The sequence below is a fragment of the Aythya marila genome, assembly GCF_965140915.1.
Source record: "Aythya marila genome assembly, chromosome: 1".
Classification (NCBI taxonomy): domain Eukaryota; kingdom Metazoa; phylum Chordata; class Aves; order Anseriformes; family Anatidae; genus Aythya; species Aythya marila.
In genome coordinates, this window is record NC_139042.1 from 183,574,453 (window position 1) to 183,591,490 (window position 17,038).

The 17,038-nt window shown below is 36.6% G+C and overlaps 1 protein-coding gene across 4 annotated transcripts in view; it reads right to left on the reverse strand.

Moving 5' to 3' along the window:
* CADPS2 (calcium dependent secretion activator 2) overlaps nucleotides 1-17,038 on the reverse strand; it is a 312,175-nt gene that overhangs the window by 67,110 nt on the left and 228,027 nt on the right. For all 4 annotated transcript variants that reach the window (XR_014318177.1, XM_082768101.1, XM_082768100.1 and 1 more), the window contains exon 17: nucleotides 1,069-1,172. Coding sequence is in view for 3 of the 4 variants with exons in the window: in XM_082768101.1 (XP_082624227.1) it covers nucleotides 1,069-1,172 (104 nt within the window). In the remaining variant the exon portion in view is untranslated. The remainder of the gene's footprint in view (nucleotides 1-1,068; nucleotides 1,173-17,038) is intronic.

Here is a 17,038-nt window from a genome sequence, read left to right on the forward strand (position 1 = left end):
TTTGATCTGTTTCTTTTGTGGTCTTTTCCACAGAAGTCTAATATTCTTATATTAATGCAGTTCCTCAAAAGACAAAGACAACAATATATATATATTATTAAGTAATCATTACAGAGTAACACAGTGGCAACAGTAGTGTAGAACAGGACCTCCAGGGAATTCATTTCAAATCATTGAAACAGCTGTTTCTTCAATATAGGATAAAATATCTGTAACAAGTTCACACATGACAGATGTAGGCTAAAAACTAGATTCCATAGTGTGATATTAAACCAGATGTTTTGAATGATCATATTTAGAACTACATATACTAAATCATGTTTATCTCTTTGTATATTTTCCTCAAAAATATTTATTGATTTTTTAGAACATTTTAAAAACAATTTCCTGAACCTTAGAAAAATATATAAATTAATTAAATGTTAATAATATGTACAATTATGTTTACCTGGTCAAGTTTATTTTTGTAGTACCTTGATATAAAAGGTGTTGCAATTCTAAATATTCTAAATATTATGGTTTCTGTATCACAAAGCAAAAGATTTGAGAGTAAGAAACAGTAAAACTGTTCTGTTTTATATTTCCTACCTTATAATGCTATTTTTAAAAGTGCAAGTTTAAAACAATTACTTTTCCAGAAGAGCAATCTGAATGTGATTATTATACCTGTCATTATTTTAATCTTATAATCGAGACCTAAACAGCATGATGTAAACTAGCATTGAGTAACGTTTTCTGTCTATTTTGAACAAGAGGTGAAAAGTTGGAAGGAACAACTGTATAGGGCTATGAATGTTTTCCATACCATTTCACCACCTCTGGCACAAAGATGTTTTCTCTATTTTATGCTCTTTAATTTTTGTTTCTGTACCTACAATACATTCAAGTGATTCAAGTAGATTATGTCACTTCACTTTTCATAAGCTTCAAGTCCCTTATTCCTCTGTAAATGTGAACTGCCTTAAACATATGTCAGAAAGTAAAGCTAAAATGTTTCTTGACAGAAATGCTTCGCATCAGGAGAGAAAAAATGAAGGAACAAACCATTCTCTACAGTTACAGCCTCACCTCTGAATGATGTTCTTCATTTTGTTGCAATACTTCAATACAGAGTTCTGCAAGGTGAAGAACCTCTTCCAGTTTTCTAGCAGGTGTTGCTTGGTTCATGGCCTCTATGTGAATATAAAAAACCAACCAAAATTGCTTCAGTTAGAAATAAGATACAATAAATATGTTTGTCTGTAGTAAGAGAAAATGATGTCAGAAAGGAATGGGGGTAGTACAAAGTTACAATTTTTTTTTGTAGTATAAGCAATTTCACATGTTGAATACAATAATTTAATGTAAGTAAATGCAGCTGAATGCCCAGATCAAGAAAGAGAAAATACTTACTTCACAAAGAATTACTGATCATTATAAACATTATCTGATTTAATATGTGAGAACTAACAGGTGCATCAATGTATTAGATGCTCAACTTCTGCAACAAGCAAGTTCTAATTCTCTTCAAGGTCGGAGATACAAAGACAGCAGACACTCGAGACCCTTTTTGTTATTGTATGCTCAACACAATGCCATTCTCACTAGATGACTCATTACTGTCATCAGCAAGATTCATGCATTTTGCAGCAGTGAAAAATTCCAAACATGTTTTATCTAAATAAGACACAACATTTTAGGCATATTTAAAAATAAGAAAAGTGCAAAACAATAATTGTTCAAATAACTCATTTCTACCTGCTGTTCACTAATAAGATTGAATCTAATCACTCAGTATTCAGTAAAAGGTAGCACTATAAAACACACGCTATGACAAAATTGATGCAAACCGACCGAAAACTCCAAATAAAAGAAAACAAGGAGAAATGCAAAAGTTACAAATGACATGAGGATCATTCATTATAAAGAATAGATTTTAAAAAGAAAGCAAACAACAAAGGTAAAACAGATTTAACTAAAAGTCCTTCAGAGCAATTAAAATCACCTTAGTTTTAATTAAAAAAAAAGTCATAGGGCTACAGGAATATCACAGGAATAGTCATGGGAGACAAGGGAAGAGAATAACGGAGATTTCTACAAGCATAGATTAATTACTGAAAGTAATTTTTCCAGCTACATACTTTTATAGCTTGGAAGAACATCGGTATTAGGTATCTGAGGCTGCTTATTCAACAAAGCTCTTCTCCCAGATGACAAACCATGGGATGGAATTATGACATACAGTATAGTCTTATCTAAAGTATTTTTAATTATCAGGTGGGTCACATTGAATAGGTTTGCAGTTGACTTATGAAATTGATAACACAAGGCGAGGGAAAGTCTCAGGAATTCTATTTCCTTGTTTTCTGTGCATAGTCACAGATCACATGAATAGTGATTCACATGAATACATGCCATCATATGCAGAAATTTCAGCTGATATTTTTTCCCAATTCATGCATTCATCATGACATAGAACATTATCAGATTAATTTAAAAACTTACATGATCTCCTAGCTGTCAGTAAGAATATCAAACTGCATACACTAAATATGTTTAAACACTTAACATTTCTGGCAAGTCAAAACAACTTTTCAGACATCTTAAAGGCAGGTGACTTTATCCAATTCTTCAAGGCTAACACTCTGATGCACAGTACCTTTATGAAACAGAGCTTTAATGCAATTTTTGAAGAAACAGTGCATTCGAACCTCCAGCAAACACATACTTAAAGGTGACTATAAAAACACATTATCCTAATGCCAATAACAAAGCAAGCAAATTAGGTACTGAAGCAACTACAAACAAACCTCAAAGCTCATTAAAATAGACCACATAAGCAGACTCATTCATATAATATGATTTCCAAAACCACAGTCTAACTGAAGAAAGGGTTTTTGTATGAACATTGACTAAGCACAAAACACACACCAGGACACAAAACTATATTCACTGTGTCAAGATCATGGTTATTAATATTTTACTGAATTTACAAATTTGATACTCTAGAACTCTTTATGTGAGTATTACTACGACTATATTAACGTATAAACTAAATGAGTTTAGAAAGGACTGGTCCATCCCCTGTCAGGTTATAGCATAAAGGCTACTGTTTAGATTCAGTCTTAAACTGTTTTCTGTGTTTATCCTGGACAGAAATTGCTGTTTCTTCTAGTGGTAAGCATCTTCCTCTCCATGTATACATAACAATTAATACATTGGTATCAGTATCATCGATGCTAATAATTGTTAGGAAGAAACCAGTAATAGTAATACAGAGCAAGACTAGCACGTCTGATTTCAGCATAAACAACTCACTTTATTACAAAGTCAACCTGTTCTTTATAGCTTTTAGCATTAACTAAACAAGCAAAATAACTGCATTCACAGTTGTATTCATTTCTAATGACATTAAACAAGTTCTAAACTATTAAATATATAGAGATAGATTTTTTTTTTTTTTTTTTTTTTTTTTTTGCATTGGAATAAGTTCGCTTATTCCATACCTGGAATAAGTTCAAGACAGCCTAAAAAGGTTATTAAACATACATCATCAGGGAGAGCTGGAGAAAGACCAAAGACTTAGTAGCTAACGTAAGATTATCCTGAACCACACTTATGATGATATCATGAGGAAGAGAAATACAGGCTCTAGGAAATATTAATTCAATTGAGCTAGCACTTGGAAAATACAGAGATTGTCTGTGTTGAAATGATGAATTTAAATCAGAAATGGCGTCGAAAGGATAAGCAAAGGAGTTTTTTTGTTTCTTGGTTGGTTAGTATTTTTATTTTAAAGGCATAAGAAGTTTAATAAAATGAAAGATGAGAGTAGATCAAAAGTGCTCCTATATATCCATCAGATTGATAAACACTATGTAAAGAGAAGACCTATTTACTATCAGGGATGATGCTAGCATCAAAACAAATCAAAGAAATTGCAAGGATTCCAGTCATTATAGGACTAATGTTCAGTAGTTTTTCAATAGGATCAGTATGTTGAGGAGAAAGAAGAGGTTAAGAAACTGGAATTTTCTTTTGATGTGAATATGGTAAATTTTGAAATGATGTTTCATAGTAGGAATACCTAAAATTGTGGGAGAAATTAGTCTTAGTGAATTCTAGTCTCACATTTGCATGAAATTCTCCATGTACTTGGAAACTACTTTCTACTAATTAAAAACATGCAAATTACTCTTGATACTTCATACAACTTTCAATGATATTTTTAAAATCATTATTTTTCTATCATCAGATTTGCTGTTAAGAAAATGCAGTAACTAACTGCACTCGTTCTTCATCATTGGACAAATCTGTCTAATTTTGTGGTTGTCTGCTTTGTTAAAGAAATAATCTATACGGCAATTTTGTGTGGATGGTATGTGCTTTCCCACATTTCACTTAGTCTTCATATAAAGCCACTTTTTCTGTACATAAATTACTACATCAGTTAGTCTTTTTCACTATCTAATGACATTTATCTTTCCAAAATCTTGTAAGCATGGGTTTACAGACAGAATTTATATGAGTGTATAAACAAGTGGCCATGAACTAATTTGAGAAAAATGAACTAAATAGTAACTTTAATTTTTTATTTTTTCTTTTTAACCAAATGGGTAGTATATTTGAAATGGGAGTACCAATAAACCATTATCTGGAAGTTTTTGAACACCCAAAACATCACAATACTGTGTTTGTCTTTATAAGTGTAAAAAAAAAAAAAAAAAAAAAAAAGATAGAAATCAGTGTTGTCAGTTTTCATTATATTTGTCATGTCTTTCTCCCCACAATTACTAAGGGTTGTTAAGATGTGTTTACACTGCTCAAGCTAACAAGTTGCTGCAGGAGTCGAGTCAGTAAATACGCTGCTTGACATCTTTTAGAAAATAAACAGAAAAAGCCATCAATCATCTGTTTTCTGCTTCACATTCTGCCAAAATGAAAAAGCAAAACAGGCTTTGCGAATAATGGATGCTTTCTCAAGTAGACATTATCAGTGAGTCACATAAGTACCAAGGAAAAAATGTTAAATGAGATAAGTTAACTGAGTAAAAAGCTATTGAAATGAAAAGGTGACTGCTTCATGGACAGATGGAGTTTAAGGCCAGAAGGGACTGTCAGATCATCCAGTCTGACCTCCTATGTTACACAGGTCAAAGAACTTCTCACAGTACCTTCTTCACTGAGCCCAGTTTGTCTGAAGCCTAATTTATACTTGCTTTCCAGAAAAGATTTCATCTTTGAAGACAACTCACTTTGCTTGTTTACTCCTTTACCCCTCAGCATGTAAGCGCCATCACTGTTAAGTGTGTGTGTTAAATTTCTCATTGGCATTTGCTTGGCTTTGGCTCTTTGGTCTTACTATGCCTTTCTCTGCCAAGTGAAGAGACATTTCCCTTCCTGTTTGTTTTTCCTCTGTGAAGGTGTTCTGCACTCTGATATAAGCCACTTATCTTTAAGGATCTGAATCAACAGAGTCCTTCAACTGTATGCTTTTCCCATCATTAAAAATATTTGTATCTCTTTTCTATATCAATTTTTTAATAGATCTTAAAAATATTGACTACAGGATGACTCAAGTACTAAGCTATGCCAGATGTCCTCACAACTTTACTCATGCTGCCTTGTTCTGCCACATCTGGGTACTGTGAGCTTGACAAGCTGCTTGTCTGCTTTTACCCCAAATGCACTTCAAAATGAATGTCTACCAGGTACAATCCCATATTCTGTATGTCCTGCATTCCTTTTTATGCTAGGGTTATTATTTTACAGTATGTACGTTTGCATTACTTATATTAGAACATATTTGGCTTGAAAGACTTAAGGTTTCCAAGCACTCCCAATCACACCAATGTTTTGCTATCATTACTTCCCACAGGGCTTTGCATTATCTGTACATCTTTAAGCTAAGATTTTACATCTACGCCCACTGAATATGAAAATGTGAAATAGCATTGGGTCTAGCACACACACAAAAAAGTCTCTTCTAGAACTCTGTTGATATAGTGGCAATTACTGTTTGATGTGCAATTTCTTAGGTCTCTCAATTAACCTCTTCTTAATTCTTTTAATGCTTACTTTACCAATGTTGTATTGTGCTATTGCTTTTGTAAATGACTGATATATAATAGTAAATTCTATGCTTTATAAAATTCCATCACAACCTTGTTTTGTATTTCCAAGTGTTCTTGCTTAGCCTTTGAGACAAGAACCATGACAATTAACCAGGCTGAACAGCTGAGCTCTGTCTTTCTTGGTGGGGAATGGAGTGAGGAAATCTGTCTTCCCAGCAGAACCGCTATGATACTGATCAGCAGGATGGGATCTGCTACAAGCAGGAACAGTGACAAGGAGAAGGTGCTCGGGCAGTACTATTATCCAGATGATGACTGAGCAATCTCCTAATTAAAGAGGATTATTCTCCTCACTTATGAATACCGTGCAACAAGCAGGTTTCTGTTTCTGGTCTGGTGGTCTAACTGCTGTGGAACAGCATACATGTATATACCTTACTCATTTTCCCAGTCTAATATTTCATCCTTCCTCCTTTTCTTCCAACAAGCCTATTCAAACCAAGACACTCATGACAGCCAGGTTGTCCCCACACCACAGAATCTTCTATTGACTAATGGTAGGGATACTAGAAAAAAGACAAGTAATCATGTGATGTTTAAGAACAGCTCCTCCTTTGGATCATCACTTCCTGTCATGGCCATGGAAGCTGAGAGAGACCCTGAGTTCACAATCTCAATGAGCCTATTGGTATCACCACATCCAGAAAGCTAGTTGGTTCTGGAGACTTCTGTGCTGCAGCTTAGGATTTCATTCATTTCATTTTATGCCGAACTGTAATAGACCATCAATTTGCATTTTGATCTTTTATGTATGATAATTGACATTTGTTTTGATTTTCAGTGGCACTGTTACACTGGTCACTGGCAGAACTCAGCTCTTGTGCTACTTAACATTAATGTTAAGTATCAATCAAACCTGGAGAAAGCACAAGTTGTCCACTGACATACAGGTTTAAGCACCAAATAATGCATTTGTATGCATGCACCAGAATTACACCCACAAGAGGGAAAATAATGCGATGACTGTGGGCAATTATAATCATAGAATCATAATCATATAATCACTAAGTTTGGAAAAGGCCTTCAAGATCATCTGGCCCAACCATCCCTCTACCACCAGCATCACACACTAAACCATGTCCCTAAGCACCAGGTCCAACCTTTCCTTGAATTCCAGGAACCACTGTTCCACCACCTCCCCAGTGACTCCACCACCTCCCCAGGCAACCCGTTCCAATACCTGACTACTCTTTCTGGGAAGAAATGTCTCCTCATTTCCAACCTGAACCTCCCCTGGTGCAACTTGAGGCCATTCCATCTAGTCCTATCATTAGTTACCTGTGAGGACAACCCCCAGCTCCCCACAGCTTCCTTTCAGGTAGTTGTAGAGAGCAATAACGTCTCCCCTGAGCCTCCTCTTCTCCAGACTAAACAACCCCAATCAAACTCCTTCAAGGATGTGCAGTGCACACAGCAGTGTATGCCTGAGGAAATCTTAGAGTTTCTGAAGAAACACTGGCTGTCCAGATATTCTGCAAAGGGACCTAAATTATATGTACTTCTTTCCAGATCCAATTGTAGTGCATGGAATCTAAATGAACTCTCCTTTATTTTATACCAACTCTCTTGCTATAGTGCATGGCTGATTCACTCTAAATCAGAGCCTGAAAGTGAATTCATACCAATGCAGAGTGACAGGGAAATGCAGAGATGACAGGGAAACCCTGAAGTAAAAGGCCATAATATAATTTGATAATAAAATGCATCATAATTTGAGATGTATGAAGCTAATTCTGCTCCAGTAGGGCCAGCTAATTCAGACTTTTTGACATGCAAAACCAGCAGTGCTGCTTCCAGACTTGTAACAAAGGGAGTACAAGTGACAATAAACTGGAGCTAATTTATACTACTAGACCTGAACTGACTCTCCAGAGTTAATCTGCAACTAGGATAATCCATTGGCAGATAATTTAGATTTGACCTTGGTGGATTTTCTTGCAAATTCTCACAGAATTAATTCTGCAATAAAAAAGTAAGGAATGGACATCTGGGAGGACATCCTATATTTTTCTGATTAAAAAAGAATTCTAGCCTTATATAAATAATGGAATTTAGCTTTAATTGTGAACTTGAAACTAGTCTTTCCATGATTGCTTTCTAAGAATTAAACAGGATTTTAAATTCTGGAGACAAAATAGTTTTAAACTGTTTGTACACAAAAATTATGAGATTTGTAGGAAGTTAGAGTTTACATCTCCTAGTTTATAACCTATTGTTTTATAAAGTGAGTGACACTACAATGTTTTCAGCTTTTTCAAATTTATTATCATATTCAATGGAATTACCTTCACGGAACAATCACATTTCTTTACAAAAATGAGAAACTATTGCTTCATGTGAAGCTGGGGGAAAAAAAGAAAGAAAAAAAAAAAAAAAAAAACATGAAATCTGAAGAGGTAAAATCAGTAACAAAAATTCAGAGATAACAAGAAATCTCATTTTTTAATTACTGATCAAAGTCACCTAATTTATGATGCTTTGTGTTCTGGTTTTGGAAACACAGATGAGATACTAACACTTGGTATTTTGGTATTTTCTTCCTTTCCTTGCTTATAATTTCTCTTCAAAGGGGGCAAGAGCTAATGTTCTTAGCACTTTCTGTTCCCGTGGAAGAAAACTCAGAGGTAACAAACATGGCAAACTGAAGAGCTCCATGAATTAAAGGAGCTGAATAATTGACATCCTTGTGCCAGACAACTGGCACTTGAAAGTGCAGACTTAGTTTTTCATCAATCTAATAATTTTAAGAGTCTAAATTTCTGAATTGTTACTGAAAGGTGACAAGAGCAAACCTAATGCTTACAGGTAAAGAGTGAGGAAAAGTGATGATGACGATTAAAAGGAAATTTGAAGAAATGACTAATTGAGGACACACAATGAAAACAATAAAACATATTTGCAAATGTAGTTTGCACTAGACTTGTGCAGTGGCTGTTCTTGATAGGATATTTTCAAGGGAAAGGAATTCAGTAGATCTCATCTATTCTGACTTTACTAAAGCATTTGATACAGTGCTTCATGGGAAGACTACCAGTTAAGCCTACAAAAATGAGGATTAAAAAAGAAAATGTGTGTTGGATAAAAAAGCTCCCTCAAGAGAAAGGCTATGGGTAGTGTTGAGAAAGAGCAAATAAAGGTTTCTTGAGGAGTTCCTTGAGGATCCACTGTAGGAGTGAGCTTCTTTAATATTTGCACCGATGCCTTCAGAATAAATTTTAAGAATGTGCAGGTAACAATGTTGTAAAACACTGGCAATAGAGAGCAAGGTCAAAATGCAGTAACAGAAGAATTGGAGAACACCAAAGAATGTGAAGGAAAAACAAAATATAGTACTTTAAGAGGAAGGGCAATGCACTTGACAAATGAACAGCAGTAAACATTTGCTATAACTCAGCAGTTGGAAATGATCAGCCTATGCAGACTGGATTGTATTAACTTTTCACAGAACAGCTGTGTGCCACAAACCTGATAAGGACAGGAAAACACCAGCATTTCTCAAACATATTACATTAAGCATTTATGGTTGTATTGGGCTTATGTGGCAAGGGTTTGGTTTTGAGGGGGCTGAAGGGGTGGCCTCTGTGAGCAGAACCCAGCAGTTGCTCCGTGTTAGATCAGAGCCAACTACAGTCGGCTCCAAAAGGGACCTGCTGCTGTCCAGAGCTGAGCCATGAGTGATGTTGGTTGGGCCTCTGGGACGGCAAATTTAAGGAAGGGAAAGAACTGCTGCACAACAGTAGATGGGAGAGAGGAGTGAGAAATGAGAGAACCAGCCCTGCAGACACCAAGGTCAGTGAAGAAGGAGGGGGAAAAGGTGCTCCAGGCGTCCTGTGGCCCGTGGAGAGGCCAATAGTGGAGCAGGCTGTCCCCCTGCAGCCCATGGAGCAGATCTCCATGCTACAGCCTGTGGAGGAGCCACCGGTGGAGCAGGTGGATGTGGCCTGGAGGAGGCTGTGGCCTGTGGAGAGGCCCTGCGTAAGCAGACTATAGGCCAGAGCTGTACCTGTGGAGAGGAGCCCACACAGGATCAGGGGTCTGGGGGGAACTGCCGCTTGTCCAGGATGCGTACTGGAGCAGTTTGCTCCTGATGGACACACTGCATGGTACCGACCCATATTGGAGCAGTTCTTGAAGAGCTGCTGCCTGTGGGAAGTCCTCGCAGGATCAGTTTGGGAAGGACAACTTCCCATGGGAGGGACCCCACATGGAGCAAGGGAAGAGAATGAGGATGAAGGAGTGGCATGGTGGAGCTTAGGTAGCCATTAGTGTGCAGCCACCAAACTGGTGCAGATTGAGAACTGTGCAAGGCATTTCATGGACATGACTTTGCACAGTCACCAATGTTCAAGGCTCAATTCAAACTTTAATAAAGAAAGGCTTCTAAGATGATAAAACTGAAGAACAAAAGACTAAAAGATAATGAAAGGCTATTAAAAAGTTGGTTGTGTAAGTATAAAACAATTGTCTAAAACGCATCAGAGAGTATGGATTGACTGGAGATGAAGCTAATAAAGGAAGGAGCTATCTGAGATAAAGGAGAAGGGTAGTGTGCTAAAAATTAGGTAGTAATTTGGCTGTAGGGTGATTCATAACTTATAGAGCAAGGAGGTGCTTGAGCGAGTCCAGAGAAGGGCGACGAAGCTGGTGAGGGGTCTGGAGAACAAGTCCTACGAGGAGCGGCTGAAGAAGCTGGGCTTGTTCAGCCTGGAGAAAAGGAGGCTCAGGGGAGACCTTATTGCTCTCTACAGGTACCTTAAAGGAGGCTGTAGTGAGGTGGGGGTTGGTCTGTTCTCCCATGTGCCTGGTGACAGGATGAGGGGGAATGGGCTAAAGTTGCAGCAGGGGAGTTTTAGGTTGGATGTTAGGAAGAACTTCTTTACTGAAAGGGTTGTTAGACATTGGAACGGGCTGCCCAGGGAAGTGGTGGAGTCACCATCCCTGGAGGTCTTTAAAATCATAGAATCATAGAATCATAGAATATCCTGAGTTGGAAGGGACCCTTAAGGATCATCAAGTCCAACTCTTGACATCGCACAGGTCTACCCAAAAGTTCAGACCATGTGACTAAGTGCACAGTCCAATCTCTTCTTAAATTCAGACAGGCTCGGTGCAGTGACCATTTCCCTGGGGAGCCTGTTCCAGTGTGCAACCACCCTCTCTGTGAAGAACCCCCTCCTGATGTCAAGCCTAAATTTCCCCTGCCTCAGCTTAACCCCGTTCCCGCGGGTCCTGTCACTGGTGTTAATGGAGAAAAGGTCTCCTGCCTCTCGACACCCCCTTACGAGGAAGTTGTAGACTGTGATGAGGTCTTCCGTCAGCCTCCTCTTCTCCAGGCTGAACAGGCCCAGTGACCTCAGCCGTTCTTCGTACGTCTTCCCCTCCAGGCCTTTCACCATCTTCGTAGCCCTCCTCTGGACACCCTCCAACAGCTTCATGTCCCTCTTATACTGTGGTGCCCAGAACTGCACACAGTACTTGAGGTGAGGCCGCACCAGCGCAGAGTAGAGCGGGAAAAGACGTTTAGATGTTGAACTTAGTGATATGGTTTAGTGGAGGACTTGTTAGTGTTAGGTGAGAGGTTGGACTCGATCTTTGGTCTCTTCCAACCTAGAAATTCTGTGATTCTGTGCTTCTGTGAAGGACTTGAAATGGCCTTCACCTGGTTGAAGCAGGGGGCAGAAAAGGGGAAGAAATACAGAATGAAGAACAGCTCAGCCCAGCTGTTAAGGCAGTATTTGGGTACATTTATGAAGGAGGTATCAGGATGAGGACCTAACAGTCCCCAGGTTCCTTTCCAGACCTCTGTTCCAAAACTGAAATCTGGAATATTTGATTGTATTCTTATATTTCCGTTTTAGTTGCACAATAAACAGAGACCAAGAAGGTGCTATGCAGCTGTGCAACTCATTCATTTTTGTTTGTTCAGTGAAATGAACATGCATGGAGAGCTTTAATCAAGTCCTCTCCAGGTACAATGACTCTCTCCACTTGTCTTCTCAATTTCAATAATGTTTGTAGTGTTCTTCTTTTTAAGTCAGATAGATCCTTCTGAGCCTTGAGGGCATTTACATACTACCCTTTCCTTTAGAAACTTGTATGTAATGAGTATGTTAACGATCAGTGTCCTTTAAAAAAGCAACTGTTGAGTTGCTCCTGACCCTCTATTATATGGAGTTAACAGTTATTCAGCCTTTGGCAGTCTGTCTGAGAGAAAGAAATATTGGGATGACAACTGTGATTTGCCTTTGAGCAATTGCACGCTACACAGTAACTATTTGCCCTGATTTTAATTGAATCTATTCTCATTCCTTTTATTAAAACTGATTGGCAGAAGGATCCCAGTATATACATATTCAGTTATCATAGACTTTTAAAAAGAATGAGTTCAAAGACAAATACCTAATAATTCACGTTTACAATCTGTCTGTCACCTCAGAAGTGAGTATCTACCAACAATGACAGATACTGACCCGTTCGCTTCACAGCCATTTACCACTTTAATCCCTAACCCAGGCCCTTTTTTACTCCACAGAAAAGTAATGCCCTTGTGCTGAAAAATGTGTTTACATGTGAGGTTCTACCACTTCTCTTAGGCAATGACAACAGCACTTGCAGAGTCCATTCCTCCTCATCCATTCAAATTTCAAATTAATGCAAATGAGGAAAAAATTGTTTCTGAGAAGGAATAAAGTATTTTATTACTGTGTATTTGTTAATGGGTATGTATAAAATGCAAATAAACATATGATTTCTGTATAAGTAAGGTGATGTTTTATGGAGAAAAGAAAACAGGTGAGGGAGGCATGCAAATTTCTCTAAGCTATTCATTGGAAGCTATACAACATTCATCTGAAGTATTTGGCTCTGGCCTCAGCATCTAGCAGGCCAAAAGATGTTCTTCATAATCTATTGGGAGAGATAACTCAAGTTAAATATTGAGTAAGACTAGAAAACATGTCGTACACAAAATGATCTAAAAACTACTTTCAGGTAGCGGTCTCAATGGCAGCATGTGCAGAAATGAAAACAGTTTATACTTAAAAAGAGATTTTCACATACTGATGTCATGATCATCTTCTTGACAAATTATAAACCCTTGCTGCAAACTACAAGGGCATTACATGAGAGTTCTTAGACATAGTTCAAAATTATAATAGTAGGTTTGATGTTGTTCTCTCCATAATGGCAATTATACTGACTGAACAGATTAGCTACTCCATGAGAATTTCAGCTGTACATGTCATAAGGAATGACATGCTGAACCTTGTATAATTGTCACTGCAAATGTAATTTTTATTGAAAAAAGCTGTTCTATATTCATAATAGTACAACAACATGGGAGTGCTAAATAAAATGTCATCCTGACTGCAAACAAATCCTGTTAATACAAGTGCTGCTTATACTACTGCGTCTGCCATTAAGAAAGTAACCACCGTCTTCTGGGAAAGCATTCAGAGTCTTGTTCAATTGAGACCGTGAAAATGAGAGCACTTGGGGAATAGACCTGGGAACCTGGCAACCACACTGCTGGGAAAGGATTCTCGCAACGAAAAGAATTTGCATGTTCACCTCTGCATTACCCAACAAGGACACTCTTGCAATTCAAGATTCTCTATACGGTATCCAGTTACAAGTTAAAAGGTAAAAATAATTATCAAGAAATAGTTTTCCTTATTTTCCACAACAATACAATATGTGGTTCTAGGGCTAAACATGTTGTACATGAAGCTCATGATGAAATTTGTAGTGCAGCTAGTGACACCAACAGGAACAGGATTTGGCTCTGTTGGCCAGGCTAAAATATGAATGATGCCCAAGATCAAATTTTATTTGGATCCCATCTAACTACTTAACCTTTTACACCAGATAAATTGATTCAATGCAAAATTAAATTCTTGTGCAACGCAGTCTGTTTACTTTTTTCAATAAAATTAATTTTTCAGAGTGGTATCATTAATTTTCACCTGTATTTCAGTTAGAAACATAATTAAACTAAGCAATTAAATTATAAATACAACCTCAAAACCTCTAGCTTCACCTAACTCACGCAGTAAATTTCCATTTACTCACTGTATGCCATAGGCTTTCCTCTCATCCATTCTGTAATACTCCCATTTGCCAGGTCACTTAGGGGACAGATTTGCTAGAACATGGCAATAGTTCCTCTCAAAGCATCCTTAAACCAAATGTGTAAAATGACTGAAAATAGGTACAGTCCTTTTTTTTTTTTTTTTTTTTTCTGTGCTTATATGTCATCTGTGCCTAATGGTTTGTGATTCTGACATAATGGGCCTGAGAAAAAAATAAGAATAGCAAATGTGTGGGAAAGAAAGATTTCTGCTTTTCTGTATACATGTTATACAGAAGTGTACAACTGAGGTTTTGGAGCACAAAGGTCATAGGAGACAAACTCTAAACTCAGTTTTCTCATTTCACAAAGTCAACACTTTCTAAATTTCTCATTTGAAAAGATATTTTCTTCAACTACATAAGGAAGTCTTGGGAATCATTGATTTTTTGGAATTTTAAGTTATGAACATAACTTTTAAAAAATGTAGTCTTTATAATTTGCTATCATTTTCTGCTTGCTTACTGGCTAAGTAAGCAGTTCCTCTTACAGAGAAGGGGAAAGTGAAAAATAAACTTTCTTTCTCCCTTCAGGCCCCTCAATGTCAAGGAGCTCCATTTCCAACTACCCGGATGCAACCTTTAAAGTAATCACCCAGTCGGTCCCTATGGACAGAAAATGAATGTATTCTGAGAAAACGAACAACTCAAAACTCTTTGCCACAGCTGTGGCTGAAACCCCACAAAGTATTATCATCAGGCTACTGTTGGGGCTGTTTGTACATCTTTAAGAAAGGTAAGACAAAGTAGTGTGTGCATCTATTCTATTCTGTTCTGTTCTGTTCCGTTCCACTCTATTCAATTCCATTCCAATGTGCATGTATATGCACAATCCGTCATGCTTCCATATAGCCACTACTCAGACATTTTTTTTTTTTGTTTGAGTAGCCATTACTACTTGGTCACTGTGTAGCCAGTACTTCATCTATGCTCTTTTTTGATCATTTGGTTAATTACTTGGATACAAGCACTCAGTAAACTCTCTGCACTACTGTAGAATATGTGGCATACCAGATTTAAGAAATCTGAAACACAAAGAACGACCATGCTCTCAAACCTCATCTGTAACTACAAAAAGAAACTTATTACAAACCACAGCCATATCAGAGAGATATAAAACAAACCTTATAAAATCAGTTCTCTTATCAAGATATTCATTTGGGATTAACAGCTAAACTTCTCTGCATCACTTTGTTACAGCTCTTTCACAAAAACTAGAATTGTTTTAATATTCCAAAATATACAGGATAATAAAATTATCTGTATTGCTCATAAATATACACATCATAATTAAGCACTGGTACAAATGAATAACACAGGGACTATACTATACTGTATCAAAATTAATTTTAAGGCTTGCTTATGTTCTGGTCAATATCTTGGTAATGTTGAAATCAACAAAAATAACAAAACAACAGATGCAACACACCAACACAATAAATCACATGCAGACATGCACACAAACAGTAATCACCTGAATCCTTTTCTGTTGTTGCTAAATATAAAACAAAACAAAATAAAACAAAACAAAACAAAACAAAAAAGGAAAAAATATCATTGTAGAAATACAACTACTTCAATTTCATCAGAGTAGAATAAATACCAAGGAGTTAAAGACTTAAAATTTTGAGAACAACAGTGACAGTCCTGACTGTGGCAGAAATGCCAATACCACTTCCGTGGTTTTTTTCTTGTCTCCTTTTTGTCTCCTCAAATTCAATTTGAGGAATAAGTAATTAATGCAAATATAGGCATTAATTACTTCAAGAGAACACTATTTCAGTGCACAGGATACAGTAATGTTCCCATAAACGTAAAGGGAATGGATGAAAACTATTACATTTATATCTCATTGCAACTGAAGACCAATGTGTTTAATTTTCTGATGTTATGGCATTGGAGCCTTTCACTTTCAAACAGTACACTACTTATTCTCAGAAAAAGTACTTTATCTATCTCTCTTGATGTACTAGACTTCTATATGCAATTATCTATCTTGAGTATAAATCTACTTATAGAAACCTGGTTGTATTTAAACCAAAAGAAAATAAACCCAAAAAGAAATTCGCAAGTCAATATATGCCATGGAATGGACTTCAGTTTTATATGCCATTCCAGCTTACAGCAGTATTACTAGTATGCATATTTGAAAGGGCAGAATTTGATGTTCACAGTGAACTGCCAACATTTTCTAGGATTTAGTTAAAAATCCTGAATAAAGATGTATTTACTTCATTGTAAAAACCTTTTCCAATCCAAGTTAGTGTCAGAGAGTTTATATATATTTGGCAAACTTTTGTATTTTTTTTAAAACTATTTCAATTTTTATACCCATTATTTCAATAGGTTTGCTAAGAGACTAATATTGAGCATCAAAAAAATCCTTCTTACGAATACAGGAAGATAAAAACTAAGGGAAATCATACTTTTGCTTTCTTGTTTTCCAGAATAGATTTAATATTCATCTTTCTTTCTTTAACACAACATGATATCATAATTAATTATGATAAACTGGTTACTAAGATGGTTTCATGTTGTTACTCCCATGATATAATACTGGTTGCCATAGTGATGAGATGGGTTTTTTTGTTAATCACTTCTGAGATTGGTTAAATCATGCTTTTCAGAGAATTTGAACAGAAATGGAAAAAGGAAAAAAAGTTGACTTTATAATATTGCTAGACATATGGGGCTTCTTCATTTTGTTGTTATGATAACTATTTCTTCTGGTGTATTTCTAGAAATATATGCTATGAAAAATCCTTCCTCACCATATAAAAACTAGATTTTTAAAGCAG